This window comes from Centropristis striata, chromosome 8 (genome assembly GCF_030273125.1).
Source record: "Centropristis striata isolate RG_2023a ecotype Rhode Island chromosome 8, C.striata_1.0, whole genome shotgun sequence".
Taxonomy (NCBI): Eukaryota; Metazoa; Chordata; class Actinopteri; order Perciformes; family Serranidae; genus Centropristis; species Centropristis striata.
This window is the reverse complement of record NC_081524.1, coordinates 29,916,595-29,935,527: the sequence shown is the minus strand read 5'-3', so window position 1 is coordinate 29,935,527 and position 18,933 is coordinate 29,916,595. Positions and strand designations below refer to the sequence as shown.

General features: G+C 41.7%; 2 protein-coding genes across 4 annotated transcripts in view; both read left to right on the top strand.

The window, feature by feature from the left end:
- dop1a (DOP1 leucine zipper like protein A) overlaps nucleotides 1-14,401 on the top strand; it is a 30,757-nt gene extending 16,356 nt beyond the window's left edge. For all 3 annotated transcript variants that reach the window (XM_059339387.1, XM_059339388.1, XM_059339386.1), the window contains 23 exons: nucleotides 32-315; nucleotides 404-556; nucleotides 667-767; nucleotides 889-1,145; nucleotides 1,278-3,399; nucleotides 4,377-4,488; nucleotides 4,707-4,889; nucleotides 5,857-5,982; nucleotides 6,070-6,204; nucleotides 6,514-6,569; nucleotides 6,731-6,835; nucleotides 7,063-7,129; nucleotides 7,387-7,531; nucleotides 8,145-8,224; nucleotides 8,863-8,972; nucleotides 9,183-9,332; nucleotides 10,102-10,163; nucleotides 10,571-10,723; nucleotides 12,043-12,179; nucleotides 12,324-12,379; nucleotides 12,481-12,645; nucleotides 12,930-13,059; nucleotides 13,814-14,401. In XM_059339387.1, coding sequence (XP_059195370.1) covers nucleotides 32-315; nucleotides 404-556; nucleotides 667-767; nucleotides 889-1,145; nucleotides 1,278-3,399; nucleotides 4,377-4,488; nucleotides 4,707-4,889; nucleotides 5,857-5,982; nucleotides 6,070-6,204; nucleotides 6,514-6,569; nucleotides 6,731-6,835; nucleotides 7,063-7,129; nucleotides 7,387-7,531; nucleotides 8,145-8,224; nucleotides 8,863-8,972; nucleotides 9,183-9,332; nucleotides 10,102-10,163; nucleotides 10,571-10,723; nucleotides 12,043-12,179; nucleotides 12,324-12,379; nucleotides 12,481-12,645; nucleotides 12,930-13,059; nucleotides 13,814-14,122 — 5,198 coding nt within the window. In that variant the 3' untranslated portion in view covers nucleotides 14,123-14,401. The remainder of the gene's footprint in view (nucleotides 1-31; nucleotides 316-403; nucleotides 557-666; nucleotides 768-888; nucleotides 1,146-1,277; nucleotides 3,400-4,376; nucleotides 4,489-4,706; nucleotides 4,890-5,856; nucleotides 5,983-6,069; nucleotides 6,205-6,513; nucleotides 6,570-6,730; nucleotides 6,836-7,062; nucleotides 7,130-7,386; nucleotides 7,532-8,144; nucleotides 8,225-8,862; nucleotides 8,973-9,182; nucleotides 9,333-10,101; nucleotides 10,164-10,570; nucleotides 10,724-12,042; nucleotides 12,180-12,323; nucleotides 12,380-12,480; nucleotides 12,646-12,929; nucleotides 13,060-13,813) is intronic.
- A 1,767-nt stretch (nucleotides 14,402-16,168) lies between these two features.
- snap91a (synaptosome associated protein 91a) overlaps nucleotides 16,169-18,933 on the top strand; it is a 61,523-nt gene continuing 58,758 nt past the window's right edge. The window contains exon 1 of the mRNA XM_059338778.1: nucleotides 16,169-16,790. Coding sequence (XP_059194761.1) covers nucleotides 16,661-16,790 — 130 coding nt within the window. The 5' untranslated portion in view covers nucleotides 16,169-16,660. The remainder of the gene's footprint in view (nucleotides 16,791-18,933) is intronic.

Below are 18,933 nucleotides of genomic sequence, written 5' to 3'. Positions count from 1 at the left end.
CATTTGAACACTTTCTTATCCTTCAACACAGACAGTGAGCAGGTCCGTCTACCAGCGTGGCTGCAGACCCTCATGGATGCCTGCTGCTTGGCTAGTGACTTCAGCCTGCAGGGCGTGGCCATCTCCCTGCTCATGGATCTCGTGGGACTCACCCAGTCAGTTGCCATGGTGACCGCAGAGAGCGTGGCATCTGCTAGCAGTTCCGAGTCCAGCCAGCCCATGAGCCCCAGCCAGGGCCGAGTAGCTGTCGTCATCAGACCACCACTCACTCAGGGAATCCTAAAGTACATCGCTGACAAGACAAACTTCTTCAAGGTAGAGTTCTCTTTTTTAGGTTTCACTGGAACAGTTGATGGGCTCAGTTCTTTTTGATGACCTTGACCCTGTTTAATCTTTTTCCTAGAGTGTGGCTCTGATTCTATGGGACCAGTTGAGTGAAGGAACACCTCAGCACCATCAACGCAGCGTAGAGCTCTTTTACCAGCTCCACAACCTGGTGCCTTCTTCCAGCATCTGTGAGGATGTCATCAGCCAGCAACTCATGCACAGAGACAAGGTTAGTACAGTAGACACTTCTTCACACACACATAAAATAACTGCACACACTCCATCACTCTGCAGGCACACAATCTGTCCATGAAATGCTAAAGGACCTTTTGCTTTCAGAGAATTCAGCTGGAGGCTCACGTGAAGTTCTCTGTGCTGTGGCATTTGACACGAGATTTGAACATCACCAAATCCTCTCCTTTTAATCGCACATTTGACAGGTATGTTGGCCACATAGAAATTATGCTTTATATATTTTAAGGATTTTCTTAATATTCTTTTATGAATGCAGTTGTATTTTCAGCGCCCTTCCTGTGATTTCCTTTTCACTTTGTCCTTCAGATCTCTTTTCATCATGCTCGACAGTCTGAGTTATTGGGATCCGTGTACTAGCGCTGTTGGTCGGGCTTGGCTGAATCAGGTCCTTCAGAGACATGACATTGCTCGGGTTTTAGAGCCTCTCCTCCTCCTTCTGCTTCACCCCAAGACTCACCGAGTGTCCATTCAGAGGGTACAGGCCCAGCGACACTGGGCCCAGGTCTTCCCTGAGCCGCCTGAACAGGAGTCCATTTACAACAGGGACTGTGGGTTCTCAGACAGTAAGCAATACTGTTAGACTTACTGGCAGTTACTGCATCACTTTGTATCCAATTTGTTTCCACATTGACGTTTGTGACAGAAATGTCTTAAAGCATTTTAAGCATTTTCTTTTGTCCTCTTTCTTCCATTAGACTTCAATCAGATCCAAGGGGACAGGGTGGCACAAGAGGAGCTCCGAGGTCTGGTGATGGGTGACATGGAGCCATTCTGTCTGACTGTCAACCCTTTGAGTGACAGCCTGTCCTTACTGAGCCTGAGCAGTGAGAATTTGCATCTAGCTGGTGAATACCAGCCTGCTGACCAACAGGGGGAGCTTCAGAGCTCTGAGTCCAGTGGTTCTCATTCATCTACAGTGGAAAATGGCAGCTTTGAGGAACCAGAGAATGTCAGCAGCACAATCAATGGTTCAGACCAACAGCCAGACGACTTGTCTGAGGACTCGATAGAGGAAGCTGTGTCCTCTGTAATAAAAGAGCTGATAGACAGGGTTTTAAGTTTAGTAGATGAGGGATCTCTTGAAGTCTCATCTCAACCTGAAAACTGGCCGCAGACAGACACAGACAGCACTTCCTCAGATACTTCCACTGGCCTCCGTATTGACTCTGGCCCTCCTCCAGGCTCCAACCACCAGACTCTGCCCGAGATGCTGGCTGGAGGCACGCTGGAGTTCCTCTCGGTTACACGGGCTGATTTATCTGCAGAGGAGGATCACAGAGAGGGCATCACCCGTCACAGTTCATCGCCTTCCATTGTCACGTTGCCAGATAGCTCTGACCCCGCCACCCCGGATCACAACCTTCGGGTGGACGACCCTCAGGCCCGTAAACGTAGCCATAGCAGCACCCAGCTCAGCCTTAAAGGGAAGATCATGGAGAGGCTGGCAGACAAATCTCCAGGAGCCAAACCCAAGATCAAGAAGTCCAAGAGGAAAGAGGAGGAGAGGCAGAGAAAGATCGCAAACCAAGCTGAAAAATTACGGCCACCCAGTATTTTCTTCGGGGACAGCCTGGATCTGGAGAACTGGTACAGCTGTGGGGAAGGTGAGGTGTCAGAGATCGAGAGTGACACTGGTTCACCCAGCGGGGGCTCTACTGGGACTGTTGGAGGGGTCAGTGTCACAGGACGCAGGTCATCCTCTGCCCCACCTCGTTTTAACATCCATCCTCTCTACCAGCATGTCCTGCTCTACCTCCAGCTGTACGACTCCTCCCGGGCCCTCCACGCCCTGTCAGCCATCGCAGCCATGCTAAGAGCCGCTCCCTCAGGGTTTGTAAGTGCCATCTCCACCACCAGCATCAACAACACTTACACTCCACAGCTCTCCTTACTCCAAAACCTTCTAGCCCGCCACAGGGTCTCCGTCATGGGTAAAGACTTCTACTGCCCTATTCCCCAGGACTCCCACTCCCACTCTTTCCGCAGCGCCATGTACCTGGAGATCATCATATCACTCTGTCTCTACTTCCTAAGAAGTTATTACTCTGCCCACCTGGCTGCAGGCTCTCAGGACTTGGCAGGGAACCGGGCCATGCAGCTGACCAGTGTGGAGGTCCTAACTCTCCTTTTCAGCGAGCTAGCCAAAGCCACCGGTAGCTCGGCTAAGGGCTTCGCTTGTTTCATTAGCGATGTCCTCTCTAAGTGCAAAGTTCAGAAAGTGGTTCTTCACTGCCTGCTCTCCTCCATATTCAGCGCACAGAAGTGGCACGAGCAGCGGGTGGCAGGGGTGAATGTGGCCACAGTGGAGGAAGGCCTGTCAGAGGACAGTGTTATCAATCTGTCAGAGGACCAGATAGACAGCTGCAGCGCTGTCCAGTCTCAGCTGCTCAGACTTCTGCAGAGTCTCGTTGTACTTGAGCATAGAGTGCTGGTGCCAGCCGATGAAGGGGGAGAAGGAGGACCTGTTGGAGGAGGGGCAGGAGGTGGAGGAACGGGAGGTGGCTCCGGGGCCGGGTTTGAGATCCTGGGTGGGGAAGTGGAGCATGTCAACCCTCAGCAGCCAATGACATCACTGCAGTACCTTCATGGACAGCCTATCACAGCGCAGGGTATGTTCCTGTGTGCAGTGATCAGAGCGCTGCATCAGCATCATGCGTGTAAGATGCATCCCCAGTGGATAGGACTCATCACAGCCACCCTGCCGTACATGGGGAGGGTGCTGAGGAGGGTGGTGGCCTCAGTCACTCTGCAGCTTTGCAGGAACCTGGACAATCTTCTGCAGCAGTACCGCTACGAGACTGGAATAACTGAAAACAGGTATATATCATACAGGGATGCACAATATTGATGTTTTTATGGACGAAATGACCAATAATTACCTGCTTCTCAAGGCCAATGCCATTAAGAGGTTAAAAAAGACAAAGATGGATGCCTTAACGTTAACGCCTTAACCTGTAGCATGACCTAACCACATCTCACTGACATCACTGTTGTTAAAACAACAAAAACTGTTCTGACTCGTCACATGTTCATTTTCTACAACCCTGATTCCAAAACAGTTTAGACATTGTCTTGAACATAAATAAAACAGAATGCTATATATAACCAATCCTGTGTAACATGAAAACAGTTTAATATTTATATATTGTAATCATACCCTCCAAATTCTGATTTTGATGCATTCTGGTTTTGTTTTTGTTTTACCTGGCATCCCAACATTTTTGGAATTGTTACTGTATTAAAGCTACTTGTAAAACGTCATGAACGTTATTCAGTCAAAAACATTATTCAGTCAAGAACAAACTTTAAAAGACTCAAAACTTAAAACTTTTCCTTCCTCTTCGAATCATCTTAAAAACTTGTACTGCAAGTTGCAATTATGTTGTCTTCCTCTGAACCTGTGAAAACATCCACACCAGCAGCAATGAAAAGCAATTTGACTTAGTTTTATTGGCTGATATTTTATCAGCTATAATTTAATCATCAGAATAATACATATTAATATAAATGTCCCATTATCGTCCGATAATGTATGGGCCCCAAATATATATGTCGTGTATCCCTAATATCCTATATCATCATCATAGTGCTGCCCATATAATTGAATAAAATAGCTTAGAAAGGGTTTGGTCACCAGATGGCACTCTAGACCATAAGATGCAATAGCTCTCTGATCCATCCTCTGTTTCTGATGCACCAATTAAGATGAAGATGTCTGAAACTCAGATTTTTTTAAAATAGAAATACTTTGATTTAAAAATATGCATTGATTAAACTTCGTATTCTCCCTCTAGACCCCAATGGATGGCTCTCTGCATCCCTCCTGACCTCATTCTGACCGTGCTGGAGGGGGTGACAGCCATCATCCATTACTGCCTGCTGGATCCCACTTCCCAGTACCACCAGGTGAGGGCGCCAAGCACCATTGTGTTGTTGCAAGTTGTGCTGTCACTTCTCAATGAATGAATACAACATCGAAGGCCTGTGCATATAAATCAATTCTGAAATCATGCCTCCTTTTCTTTTTATACATTCATCAGTATGATCTATATGAAGACATGCTTGATATTTTCTATTTGTATCTATGTACTGACTACCTTGTTTCCTATCATCCTGCCTCTCAGTTACAAGTGAGTGTTGACCAGAAGCACCTGGCTGAGGCTCGTTCAGGAATCCTCTCCATCCTCCACACCATCATGTCTTCTGTCACCCTGCTATGGAGCGTCCTCCACCAGGCTGACAACTCCGACAGGCCAGCTGCTGCCTCCGCTGCCTCCACGTCCAACATCAACCTGGGCTCTACTAAGGTACACCAGGCAACATGTACTATACTCAAAAGTTTTTCAATCAAAAACACAGCAATACAAGTCTTCCCCAGTCTTACAAGGTGATAACTAATCTTCACCATGTCATAATTGAATGCACGTCTTAACTGCAGAATAAAGGCAAAGTCTGACACTTCAAAGAGATGAAATGGCAGATATGGTGAATGCAATATCGCACTAATATATTTCATTATTTAACTTTCAACCAAGTAGAATAAGTGCAAAGATAGCTTGCATATTTTTTCAGATAACCTGAAATGTCTCCTGCAGCACTCAACAGAGATCAGATATAAAACAGGAAACATATCTCTGGAACTAAAGTGATAATCGGTTCCAGAGATATGATTTTGCCTGGCCTAAAGTGTTCTACAAAGCAAGTATTAATATTCCTTATGTGATACTTGGACAACTGGTCTCAACAGTCAGAAAATAATCTCATTACTGGTACTGAAGGAGTTTTTTTTCCCCAGCAATCACAGCTCTGTATTTTTCTGCAAGTAGTTATTAGCCTTCTCCGGATAATATTGTTTTTTCCGGAGGTGGGTTGGTAATTTAATTTTCACAGAGTTAATGCAGTGATTTCTATCCAGTATAGAATGTAATTTGTGACCATTACAGGGCCTGTGTCCCTGTATGAGGAATAATAAAAGGCCTGAAAACTTTCTTACTTAAACATTTCACATTGGGCAGGGTACAGCAGCTTTAGGGCAGATAATGTTGTTTGACAGTTTATGTTGTGTCAGTTACAGTATAAATGAAGCATGCGACAAACATTATCTGAAAGTACAATGTTTATGTTTGTGTGTGCATGGTTTATTTCTTGTGTTCAGTTGTGTTTTTCCTCATATAATATACAGCAAGATACACTGGAAAATACTCACAGAACTTAGTAGTAACAGTATGGATTGTACTTGAAATTGAAATTGAAATGCTTATGTCTGTTCTACAGAACCTCCGGCAACAAATCCTGGAGTTGCTGGGTCCAATCTCCATGAACCACGGTGCTCACTTCATGGCAGCAATTGCTTATGTTTGGAATGAGAGGAAACAGATCAAGACTCCAGTCAGAAATAAGGTGAATGTTCTAGAAAAAAGTGTATGAAAAAAGCATGCCTACCCTTCAGGCTGCTTTAAATTATTATATTTATACCATGTCTTTCAGGTGATTCCTGTAGCCAGTGAGGAGCAGCTGCTGCTGGTTGAGCTGGTTCGTTCAGTGAGCGCCATGCGCACTGAGACGGTCATGCAGACGGTCAAAGAGGTCCTGAAGCAGCCGCCTGCCATTGCAAAGGACAAGGTTGGTGTTGAAGTCTTTTGTTGTTAAAGTCTATGTGCTTAAATGGTTTCATCCCTGTCTTCTAAGCTGCTAGACAGTGCTAAGCTGTTAGAGTTTCTGTGTATAATAACATCACAAATTTAACTGTTCTGACAACAATCATTTTAATGAAATTAGATGTCATTGAAAAATATGTTAAGTTCTGTCATGCTTTTGTACAATAAATCAATCTGATTTATTTTTGCGTGCAATCTTTACACTACACTTTTAGTTTCACTTGGTCCATGGTCATTCTTTATATGAATATTATTTCCTCACCATTTCCCACAGAAGCACCTCTCTTTGGAGGTCTGCATGCTGCAGTTCTTCTATGCCTACGTCCAGAGGTGAGTCCACTGCTTTCCAACAGCAGTGTATATATTCACTATATATCCATTTCTATTTGATCTACAGGTTGCCATTATTGCCATTACTTTTGGTAAATCCACCATTTGTGCTCTAATACCTTTTTACTTTGCATTCATAATTTGCCCTGTTTGTGTCCCAGGATCCCTGTGTCCAGTTTAGTTGATAGTTGGCCATCTCTGCTGGCACTGCTGAAGGACTCAGTACCGTTAGGACTGCCTGCCCCTGGGCAGTTTCTTATACTGGGGTTAGTCTCTTTTCCTTCTCTTCTTTTGTTGTGGTACAGTTGTCTTTATTTCCTCACACCGTCTGAGAATTACTTGTTCACTTATGTATTAGTATCGTGGATGTTGGTGTGGTGCTCACAGCTACATGGTCACATTGTGGATCAGAATTAATGTGTCTGTGGAGACTAAACCCTCCACATTATATTCTTTAACTTATTTAACATTGCGGTCCCTTTGCTCTCCCTAGAGTTCTGAATGAGTTCATTTTGAAGAATCCCAATCTGGAGAGCAAGAAGGACCAACGGGAGCTGCAGGTAATTACTGTAGCCATCTTGACTACTATTCAACTCCATTATGTTTTATAATTAGATTATATTTCTTCCCTGAATACAAAAAATACCACAGCTATTGTTTATTTATTTATATATTTATAAAGCTATTTTTTGTACAATATCTTAATGACAAGTTTGACCTTCATTCCATACTGTGTGGAAAAGAGAGTGAACCACAGTAAAAAATAAAAAATAAATCTGATTTAACACAATTAACTGAATATAACCTGTGTATTTAGGATGTGACCCATAAGGTGGTGGAGGCCATCGGGACAATTGCAGGCTCCTCTCTGGAGCAAACCACGTGGCTGAGGAGAAACCTGGAGGTTAAAGCCTCTCCTCAGATAGTTGTGGATGGAACCAACCTGGAAGCAGATGTAGAAGGTGTGAAGCTGCTTATAACTACTAACTGGACTGGAGAAAGTGCTAAAGAACACTGTGTCTTTATCATTGTCTATGGCTTTATAATCTTTAATATCGACACTACGTGAAATGTGAGAAAAATATATTTTAATATGACAAATAACTATCTGCAGAAATACATTTTGCTATCTGATTCCATAAGGAAGCTTCAAACAACAGGTTGAGATTGTTTCATTGTTGAGTGAGGCTCCTGACATATGATTAGTCAACTCAAGACTTAATCTTGTTTAAGTAGTTGTTAGTTTAGGTAGGTAGCTTGAATCTTGTCCTTCTTGTATGTGTCCAGGACAATATTTATTTGGCACGGGGATTTCTGTGTTTATACCAGAGATGTATTTTAGTGTCAGGGATTAATGTAATCCAGCTAAATCAAGTGCAAAAAAAATAATCTGGATGAGACGCGTTGAAGCTACGGGTGAGGGGTCAAAATGGAGCACTTAGCAGCTTCTGTTTGCATGGGTTACAAAAAACATGTAAAATGTATGTTTTGCAGATAGTCTGCATGCCTCAGCATGGCAGTATTAATATTTCCGCTAGTAGCTGCAGCTAATTGTTTGGTATGTGTGTTTTGTAGATTTAATGCTCACAGTGATGGAGGCCTCCAGCTTCACTCCATCAGTGTACAGCGTTCACGCCCTTACACTGTTGGCCGAGGTAAAACACTCATGTCTCTGTGATTCAACAAAACCTTTCCTGCACAACGGTTGTTACTGAAGCCATCAGTCAGTGGCGCTGCCAGTTCTTTCAATTGTTCATCTTGGTTATGCCTCAAGCTGCTCTCACTCACATTTACCAGCAGTGTTTGGGGCTGTTGCTCTCAGGCACAGACCCTACAGTACACTAACACACTCCAGCTGAGCTCCTTAGAGCTGATATACGACAGCATCCCCACCTCCGCTTCAGTGTTTATTAGTGGACCAATGAATCAATCTGCTGGACTTGGTGTGGTGCTGTGAATGAGCTGAGCTGGACAATTGAAATCACTGGCCTACTTCTTCCATCGTGTGGAGCTTATTATGTAGATTCTGCCTGTGCTTCACTGCTTGTAGATTAATGGGTTTGTTAAAAGCAATATATCAACTTAATGCAAAAGTGCATTTTGTCCTACTGTTGGTTGGTGCAATAATATACTGCATACCAGTATATGTAATTTTGCAGTCAAGGAAACAAAGTAGCTCAGTGTTTAGAGATGAATGCCTATTTTCAAGTTTTAGTTTGGAAACATAGTGGTGCTAAGCAAACTGAAAGCAGATGTAAAACTGACATGAGGGAATGCTGAATGTGTTTCTCAGGTGCTGGCTCATCTGTTGGACATGGTGTTCTACAGTGATGAGAAAGAGCGGGTGATCCCACTGCTGGTTAATATCATGCACTATGTAGTGCCCTACCTCCGCAACCACAGGTGGGGATCATTTTCTTACTTTGTTGTCACTGAGATTTCCTCTAAATGTCCGTCAAAAAGTTTAGAAGTTAACATCTTAAGTCATATATTAACCAGGCAACGGATTTAACCTAAAAAATGTGCACAATAAAGCTTTTTACATTATAAAATAGGTTGCTAAATAAAGCCAATTTTGTATGAATGCGTATGATTTCCTGTTTCTCTGGGCAGTGCTCACAACGCCCCCAGCTACCGGGCCTGCATCCAACTGCTGAGCAGCCTCAGTGGGTACCAGTACACCCGGCGTGCCTGGAAGAAGGAGGCCTTCGACCTTTTCATGGACCACACCTTCTTCCAGATGGACTCCTCCTGCGTCAGCCAGTAAGTAGAAGAGGAAACATGACAGTGTTGGGGCGACCACTTTTACAGCTGCTCTTAAAATGAGAAAGAAAAAACAATACATCAACTCAAGATGTACAAGATTCCTTACACCCACACTAATTTCAAAATTGGAAGTAGAAATATCATCTGAAAAGTTAGTGATTTTACCTGCGATAGGTCATCTGGTTGTAACTCCAGTGATGCTGGGTAAATGCATAGCTACATAGTTCCTTTAGTTGCATCTTGTGCCATATTTTCACAGCTTGAAAAATGTTATGTCCATTAGATTTATTCAGTTTTAGTATCAATAGTGTTTTGTAAATAAGAAAGTCCAATATTTACCTTTATTTATCAACTAAATTTCCCTCAGGTGACTATTGGTTTGATGTCATATCACCATTGATTTGGTACATAAAAATACATTTTCACCTAAAAATACAACCGCAAAGTTGGTCAGATGTTGACTGCTTTGTTCAAAATGTGTATGTGAATATGGGAACCAGAATGGCTACGGTTTCCTGTAAGTTTTAAGTGACACGCAGTATACATGTACAGTATCTTAGTAAAAGACATTCTATGTCTTGTTGGAAAGGTAAAAATAAGAACGCAGGAACACCAAAGATGCATTTTAAAGTGTACATACATTTCAACTATTCTATCAACATACCTTTGGAATGGTTTACATTGATGTAGGGGAGTTGTTTTTTATTAATTTGTCTCCGTGTTTCTGTTAGATTAGTCTAACATCATCTTTTTACTAATTTTTCAGCTGGAGAGCCATCATTGACCACTTGATGACTCATGACAAGACCACATTCCGAGACCTCATGAGTAAGCTTCATGATCTTTTTAGTAGAGTTTAATTTATAAATAAGTGTAGATATTACCACTGGGTATGGCTACACACCATTTAGCAGATCATCTTTCTTACATTTGGAGAGCACTGAGGGTTTTGCCCTTTTGATGTTGCATTTCAGGCAGAATTAAACCAGCATCCTGTGTCCAATCCTTATTAACTTTATAGCTCATTCAGCTACAACAATATGCTTATGTACATAGTTAAACAAGGCCAGTGATTTTTATTCATATAGCCCAACATTACAAATCCCAAAATTGCCTCATGGGCTTTACAGGCTGTACAGCATATGAGACTCACTATCGTATAGTCAAGTTAAAGCCTATTAAAAGGTTAAAGACTCACAGATAGATTAATAAAGACTGTGTGTGTTTCCCTTTAGCTCGGGTGGCTGTAGCCCAGAGCAGCTCTCTGAGTCTGTTCACCAACAGAGATGCTGAGCTGGAGCAGAGAGCCATGCTGCTCAAACGCCTGGCTTTCACCATCTACAGCAGCGAAGTGGACCAGTACCAGAAATACCTGCCAGACATACAAGGTAAACAATACACACATACAGTACAGGCCAAAAGTTTGGACACACACCTTCTCATTCAATGCGTTTTCTTTATTTTCATGACTATTCATCAAAACTATGAATGAACACATATGGAATTATGTACTTAACAAAAAAGTGTGAAATAACTGAAAACATGTCTTGTATTTTAGATTCCTCAAAGTAACCACCCTTTGCTTACTAGAATATAAGACATGTTTTCGGTTATTTCACACTTTTTTGTTAAGTACATAATTCCACATGTGTTCATTAATAGTTTTGATGAATCTACAATGTAAATAGTCATGAAAATTAAGGAAGCGCATTGAATGAGAAGGTGTGTCCAAACTTTTGGCCTGTACTGTATACTGTGCATATACTAGTCTGTGTACAGATACTTTATGCAGCAGTGGGTAACTATCCCACTTTGAGATGTTTAGTTCAGTTTATTAAATGTATTTATATCAGGCAGCATGAACAAAAAGTCTTAATCTCAAGAGGAAAGATGCTTTGTTCCAGATTTAGCTACTCTCTTGTTCTCATCTTTAGTCCCTGGGCAGGTTTAAATTTTCCACAGTAAACAGCATTAAAATCTGGAAGGGTAGTTTGAATTTTTTTGAAGTGGAGTTGTATGAGGCACTTATCCATAGTGTACCTAAAGTAGCCTAACAATGTACTGTTGTGTAAGGGGAGGCAGCAGCAAAACACATTTTAAGCAAAAAACATGTTTTCCTCTTAACTGATGTCAGTTTAAATGTATGCTATATTTAGAATATTTTCACTGCTTTAACTTGCCGTTTGACAGCCCTGAAGCTATTATCTATGCTCTCTTCAAAGCAACCAGACTCCATCGACAAACACGTTAATTTTACCTTGCTGCACACTTTAGTCAGTTAGGTTGTAAGTGTTATTGTGTGACTTTGGTGAATCCAAATTAACCCTTTAAAACACATTTGTCAATGGAGCCTAGTGGCTTTGAAGAGAGTATAGACAACAGCTTCACTTCCCCCGAGTAAGGTGTGCTTTCTAATGACAAGGTAAAGGACTGAAAGTATTCTAAATATAACTTACATTTAAACGAATGGGTTTTTTTTTGCCAGGTCTATTTTAAGATTGCTAAAATATGTTTCACTGCTTTTTGCTTCCGTGTCGGTATATCTGCCTGCTGCAAACTCTGCTGTAGAGAATATGAATATAATAGATAAGTACCTCATACAACCCAGCTTAAAAAATCCTAACCATCCTTTTACTTAACCGTGTTAAAATGTTAAGTATATTTCAACCTGGCATATTTCCCATTTAACATATTTCCATCTGCTCAGAGCGTCTGGTGGAGAGCCTGCGTCTGCCTCAGGTGCCCATCCTCCATGCTCAGGTGTTCCTGTTCTTCAGAGTGCTGCTGCTGCGCATGTCACCTCAACACCTCACCTCTCTGTGGCCCACCATGATCACTGAACTGGTGAGAACTGCAACATCCCTGGTTGCAGTCTTTCTCTTCCACTCACCTTCTGAATCTTAATGTATTCCTTTCTTTCAGTTCTCTACACATATTGACCTACTTGCACGAAACACTCACACACATTCCACCTCTGTTTCCCTGCAGGTTCAGGTGTTTCTTCTGATGGAGCAGGAGCTAACGGCCGATGAAGACATATCAAGGTACATTGATAATACAACCTTGATTGTAGCAGAAAATTTACATTCTACACAAATTAAATTTGCATCCCCTTGATGATTTATCCTCTCCTGCCCATGTCTAGAACATCAGGGCCGTCCGTGGCTGGGTTGGAAACCACGTACTCTGGTGGAAACGGCTTCTCCACTTCCTACAACAGCCAACGCTGGCTCAACCTCTACCTGTCTGCCTGCAAGCTCCTGGACCTGGCTTTGGCCCTGCCTCCTGAGAGCCTGCCTCAGTTCCAGATGTCAGTACAGACAAGAGGGGGGCATTAATGAGTTTTGTTATTGGGTTGAGTTAGGGAAGCAGTTACAGAGATAATTAGACAAAAGTTTGTGTGTGGAATGGAGGAATACAGCAGGGATCATGTGCAAAGATAACAAACAAAATAACTGCCAAATCTCAGTATGTGGATAGCATATGATTGTACAATGGAATAATACATTCAGATATCACTCCTTTTAAAGCTCTGGTGACTTGTTAAATAGATGAAAAATGTGGTATTTCCTAACCGGTCCTGCCTCATTACAGGTACCGCTGGGCTTTCATCCCAGAGGCTTCAGATGATTCAGGGTTGGAAGTGAGACGTCAGGGGACTCACCAGAGAGAGTTTAAACCCTACGTGGTCCGACTGGCCAAGCTACTGAGGAAACGAGCCAAGGTATATCACCCTCCCTCTGTCTACACAAGGTTATTAAATGATGGAGATAAATGACTGCCACTTACAAAGAATATGTGCAGAGGCACGCTTATTAAAAGGAAGATGTAGCTCATTTCATTCATGTATTGCATGTCCCCCCACCTGCATGATGGCATATGTATAGAGTCATGGGAAAAAAATATTAGACCCTTGTTTTCTTCAATTTCTTGTTCATTTTAATGCCTGGTACAACTAAAGGTACATTTGTTTGGACAAATATAATGATAACAACAAAAATAGTTCATAAGAGTTTATTTTAAGAGCTGATATCTAGACATTTTTCATGGTTTTCTTGATAATAACCAAAATCATTATCAAGAAAACCATGTAAGATGGATAGATATTGGCTCTTATGAGCTATTTTTGTTGTTATCATTATATTTGTCCAAACAAATGTACCTTTCGTTGTACCTGGCATGAAAATGAACAAAAACTTGAAGAAAACAAGGGTGGTCTAATATTTTTTTCGATGACTGTAGATTACAAAGAAATTATTATTTTGTGATATAAAGTTACTATTTCAGCATTTCTATTGTTTTGAAATAATATATTGTTATTTTGGGATAGTAAGTAATTGATTTGACAATTATTTTCTATTTTTCTAATTATGATTTCTTACAGGATCTTTTGTTTTCATCGTATTAGCAGAACTGGGCTTCCATACACATGTATGTTTCTACTCGACTAACATGTCCTTCACTTCCCCCTCCCATAGAAAAACCCAGAGGAGGACTGCTCTACCAGAACTCTGTCCTGGGAGCCAGGTCACCTGATGCTGACCCTCTATGTGATCCGCAGCATGGAGCAGCTGCTACCTTTCTTCAACCTGCTCAGCCAGGTGTTCAGCAGCAAGGCCAGCAGCCGCACAGGTCCCGCCTTCACCCACAACCCCGCAGACGCCTCCTTCCCCAGCAGCAAGGAGGGCCACAAACTAGAGAGCCAGAAAGTGTTCTGGAGTCGAGCTCGACAGAACATCGAGGAGATGGTGGAAAAAGACTTTCTCGAGGGTTTAATCAAGACGTGAGAACACAGCGAGGGGAGGGAGAGGGACTAACACACAACTGATCAACACTAGTGAAAACCTCAACTTGTACATTAAAACAAGGGAATACAAATGGGGTAAATAGTTTGTACATTTTTTGTATTTATAATGATTATTTTACTTTTCAAAGGCTATTGTATTTAATTTTAATTATTTGTATATATGGAGCAGCTTTGATGACTGACTTTTAACATTTCATGTGAAGATGCTGTGCCATTCCATATCGATGTGACTTAATAAAGATTTCTAATGGGAGGGTAACGTGCTCTGTCACTGTCGTCATGACATTTAAAATGTATTTACACTTTCCCTGCACAATATAACCTCTAATTATGTGTTCCAAATTGTGCCAAGAAGTGAGGCAAAATCGCATTTCAGTCTGATTATCAGTCTCTCCTCAACTGGGACCTCATGAGGATTCATACTGGTGGAACTTCCATTGTGTATGTATAATGTATATGTATGTAGAACTTTTTGCAGATGGTGGTATGAAGACATTCCTCAGTGGTAGTGGTGGTAAGTTATAAGTACATTTACTGATTCACTTAGCTATTCATCTACTGTAAGTACAGTTTTAAACCGCTTGTTTACTCAAGTATATCCATTTCACAAAAAAGATTCTACTGTTTACTCAGTTTACAGCTTGGTGTTACAAAGTTCAGTATTTTTCAGATCAAAGTTTTACATGAAAAGAATGCGCTCTTAAGATAAAACTGGATTGTTAGGGATTAAACCAGTGGTTACCAAACAGTTTGCCCTTCCCAAGTCTGTTAATCATCTCGCAACCCCTCAGATTGATTCTGGGATACTTTGAGCTGCTCTGACATTGGGTTGGACCCACTGGACCAAACCAAACAATCTTTATGTAAAATACATTAACTTGTTGAATAAGGTCTCAAAAATAAAAAGACTCTAAAATATAAAAAACAACCCAAGGCAACCTAAAGGGTGTATACAAAATGAAAGAGCCTTTATTTTACAAAGTGAAATGTGTTTACAGTCTTGGATTGTTTAAGGGGGCTTTATCTTTCATAAACGTAAAATTTATTGTAGGATTGTTGCATTACACTGAAATAGTTTCAGCTAAGTGCATCTGAAAAACTAATATATATAAATGTTTCTTATTCTACATTTGATACTAAGGTACACATTGGTGATAATACTTTTATACTTTTGCTTAAGTAACAATTTTATATACATTTATATATAAATATATATATATATATATATATATATAAGTTATAATTTTAAGTATAATTGGTGAAGTCACATGAGTATTTCTATTTTCTAGAAATAGTACTTGTTACTCAGATTCACTTGTGCAGATTCAGATTAATAATACAAACCATCGATTGAATTATGATGTATTATGGATAAAGATAAAAACTTTATTGATCCCTTGGGGAAATTCACAAGCTAGCCCCACCTTTAACAGCTTCTGAGTACTTCTTCCACATCTGGTATTTTTATGATGTGAGTACTTCCACTACTGTCAAAGCAGTAAGTAACAGACTACTCCAAAGGAGACCACATCAGCACCATGGACAGAGGCAGACTGGCTGCAGTTTCAGTGTTAACTGGGGCAGCACGCTTCATATGACCTTCATAGTGTGGAGGCAGCATGGCAGGAATCAAGCTTGGCTGTAGAGTATTTTCATTAACCCTTTATGTCCTCATCCATCCACAACCTCCATCTATCGTCTCCTCCCCACTCTCGCGATAAAAGAGGCAGCAGCAGGGTTGGTAATACTGCGTCACCTGACTCATAGGAGGAGGCGGGGCGGGGTGAGACATCTAAATAAATTAATAATAAAATAAACAAGAGGATGTAAATCCACCAGGAGAACCGCCATCCAACGACCCGGGTAGAAGCCGGTGGGCCGCTGCAGAGAGGAAGCACCCAGCACGGGAGGAGGACAAACCGCTGCACTGGGGGGTGGGGGATGATGATGCCTTCCAGGATCTGATGTTCCCCTGCACACCCTGCTGATACACAAGGACTGTCGGACTGGTGGTGGAGAGGATTATCCAGGAGGCTGGAGGAAGGAAGACAGGGAGGGGGGGGAGGCAGCGACACGCATCATCCGGAGAGGAGCGTTTTGTCAGGGAGGCTGGCCGACAAATAGCACGGAACAGTAAGAAACTGATCGAAAATTCAAGGAAAACACTCAATTAGAAGCCGGAGTAGGACTTTGCAGTTGGATATTTTCGCACAATTAGCCTATAGACTCTATTTTTTGAAGGATATTGGTCCAGGGAAGAAAGTCAGTTCATGATTGTTCCAGAAGCGCATGCAGATCCAACACAACTGATTGGGAATCAGCCAATTCCTGTTTTGTTATGCAACTCAAATTAATTTTATAGAAAGTGCCCTGGTATTTGTTTTCTAGTGCTCTTTCTGTGGTGCTTTCGGGGGCAGCTGGGATTACTGAGGCCGGTCGTTCATTTCGGTGTGTGTGTGTGGGGGGGTAGGACCATAGTGGACGCGTGATAGTCGAGGTTGGACTCCACGGAGAGAAGATGTCGGGTCAGACGCTGACGGACCGCATCGCCGCGGCGCAGTACACCCTGACGGGATCCGAGGTCTGCCGAGCTGTGTGTAAATCCACCACACATGAACAGACAGCTCCAAAGAAAAAGCACCTGGAATGTAAGTTATCTATCTATCTATCTATCTATCTATCTATCTATCTATCTATCTATCTATCTATCTATGTGTCCTTTCGACTCTCCATCCATTCTCCTCATGTACAACTAGGCCACACACTAAAGCCATGATGGTTGCCTCCCCCCATCAGTTCCTACAGTGTGTGTTAATGTGCTTGGCAGGGGTTCATCCGCCACAGTATGTGCTCACATGTACATGCATACAGTACACACACACTAACACACAATGCTTGAGGCATATTTTACACTGTAATTGAACAAACCAAACCCATTACCTAATCACAGCAGGGCTTATTCCCTCATTGTGAGAACCAGGAGGAAACCACAAAACCTTAGACCAGTCACTTCAGCCCTACTGATTGGTGACAGTCTCCCCCATGTTGCTCCAATGCTGATAAATGCATAATTGAAAAGAAGCACTGTTATTACTGAACACACCGGCCTTTGATTGGGCTCATGTACCTTATGATGCTGCAAAAAGGTGTGTGGCACTGCAGCATATCATCACTGACTTTTTTTTTTTGTTGCAATTTGCTGATTTATCTGCATATTGTTTCAGGAGGGTAAGGGTAGAGGGAGAGTCAGTTCAACTTCAGAAGTTGGAAAGAAATCGGGTGAAAGCCTATAAAGCTTTAAAAAATGACTTAAAGGTACAAAATGCAACTTTATCTCATTAAAATGTCTAAAAACGACAAGACCTATGTGATATATTTTGTTTATTTGTAACCCATAGAAATATAATGACAGAAATATCTGTAATTTTAATCAAGGTAATGGTCTGTTAACGTGCATTGAGTTGCCTATCAATGGCGTTATATCCGGTTTGCACATGTGCCAGGGTTGGGGTTGTCCAAAGGAAACTGCCAAAAATGAACTTTTAATTCAGTGTAAAGCCACATTTTTACGATAAACTTTTTAGATCTTGGTTGTTTTACCTAAATGTTTAACTTAAACTCAGGAGGATCTCAGTCACTGGATCAGAAAAACAAACTGAGCAAACGTAAGATGCAGCTTGTGCAGAAACACTGACTTTTGACGTGACACTGCTTTATTCAGTGTTATTACCAGTTTCAGTCAGCGGATCTGTTTGTTTTGGAAAGGAGGAGATCTCTGCAGATTATTTTGCTCCTGGTAAAAAAAACTTTGTGAAGGCTGACGGACTCCTAAACCAACTGAAACTCATTTGAATGCCATCTTTTCTTATTTTTTAGAATGAGAGGCCTCTAGCGGCAGAAAATTACAATTTCTGATATCTGTATATGAGTGCAGAAGCTGTGGGCAGCGGGATAAGATTTAGATATTAGAAACATTCTTGTTTCTGTTTGTACTCCAAGTAGTATTCGGTTGCATGCAGGTAAACCGTCGATGTAAACAGCAAAAGAGGCAGAACGCAGTGACTGAAATACAATCTCTGAACCCATTGGCTATCATCTGATGACAAAATTTGCTTTGTATTAGCCATAATAAAATTGTCTGGATTATATTCCTAGAACCAATCCAGTTGTAGATGTTGTCTTTTAACTCCAACTCCATTCTTGTATCTCAAGTTGCTAATCAGACAGTAACCAAGCTAATAAGTAGCCCCCAACCGTAAAAGAACGCCATTAGCATAGTTTAAGCTAGCAGCATTTAGCCTTTCTTGGGGGTCTGATTGATGAAGACAACCGGTGTGATATTGTGGATAACATAAATATACATCATAAACTGTGAGAAACAATGGATGGATTTGGATGATTACTCTCTACTAGTACAAAAGAGTAGTGGTGAAGGGCCAAAAATAATTGGCGGTGGTGGTGGAGACCTAGTTACACAGTGTACACATACTGAGTTTGGAGGCTGTCCCAGTCAGATAATAACTATATTTTACCTACACTGTTACACCACGTGGTAAGAGCCATCCTGCTGTAATATCGTCATCATTTCTTCACTATAAAATCTGAAGAAGTGACATCAAGTTAAAGTTGGCAAACTCAAACCTAGTGGGAGAAATCAATCTGCCTGTCTTTTCGTGCCCAGACTTAAAATATAAAAGTGAATAATGAACCGCGTTAAATCAGAACAACAAAGTGGAAAGCTCGCCCACTTGCCAGAGTTTGTGTCAGCACTTTGTTGTGATGAGTGTAGAG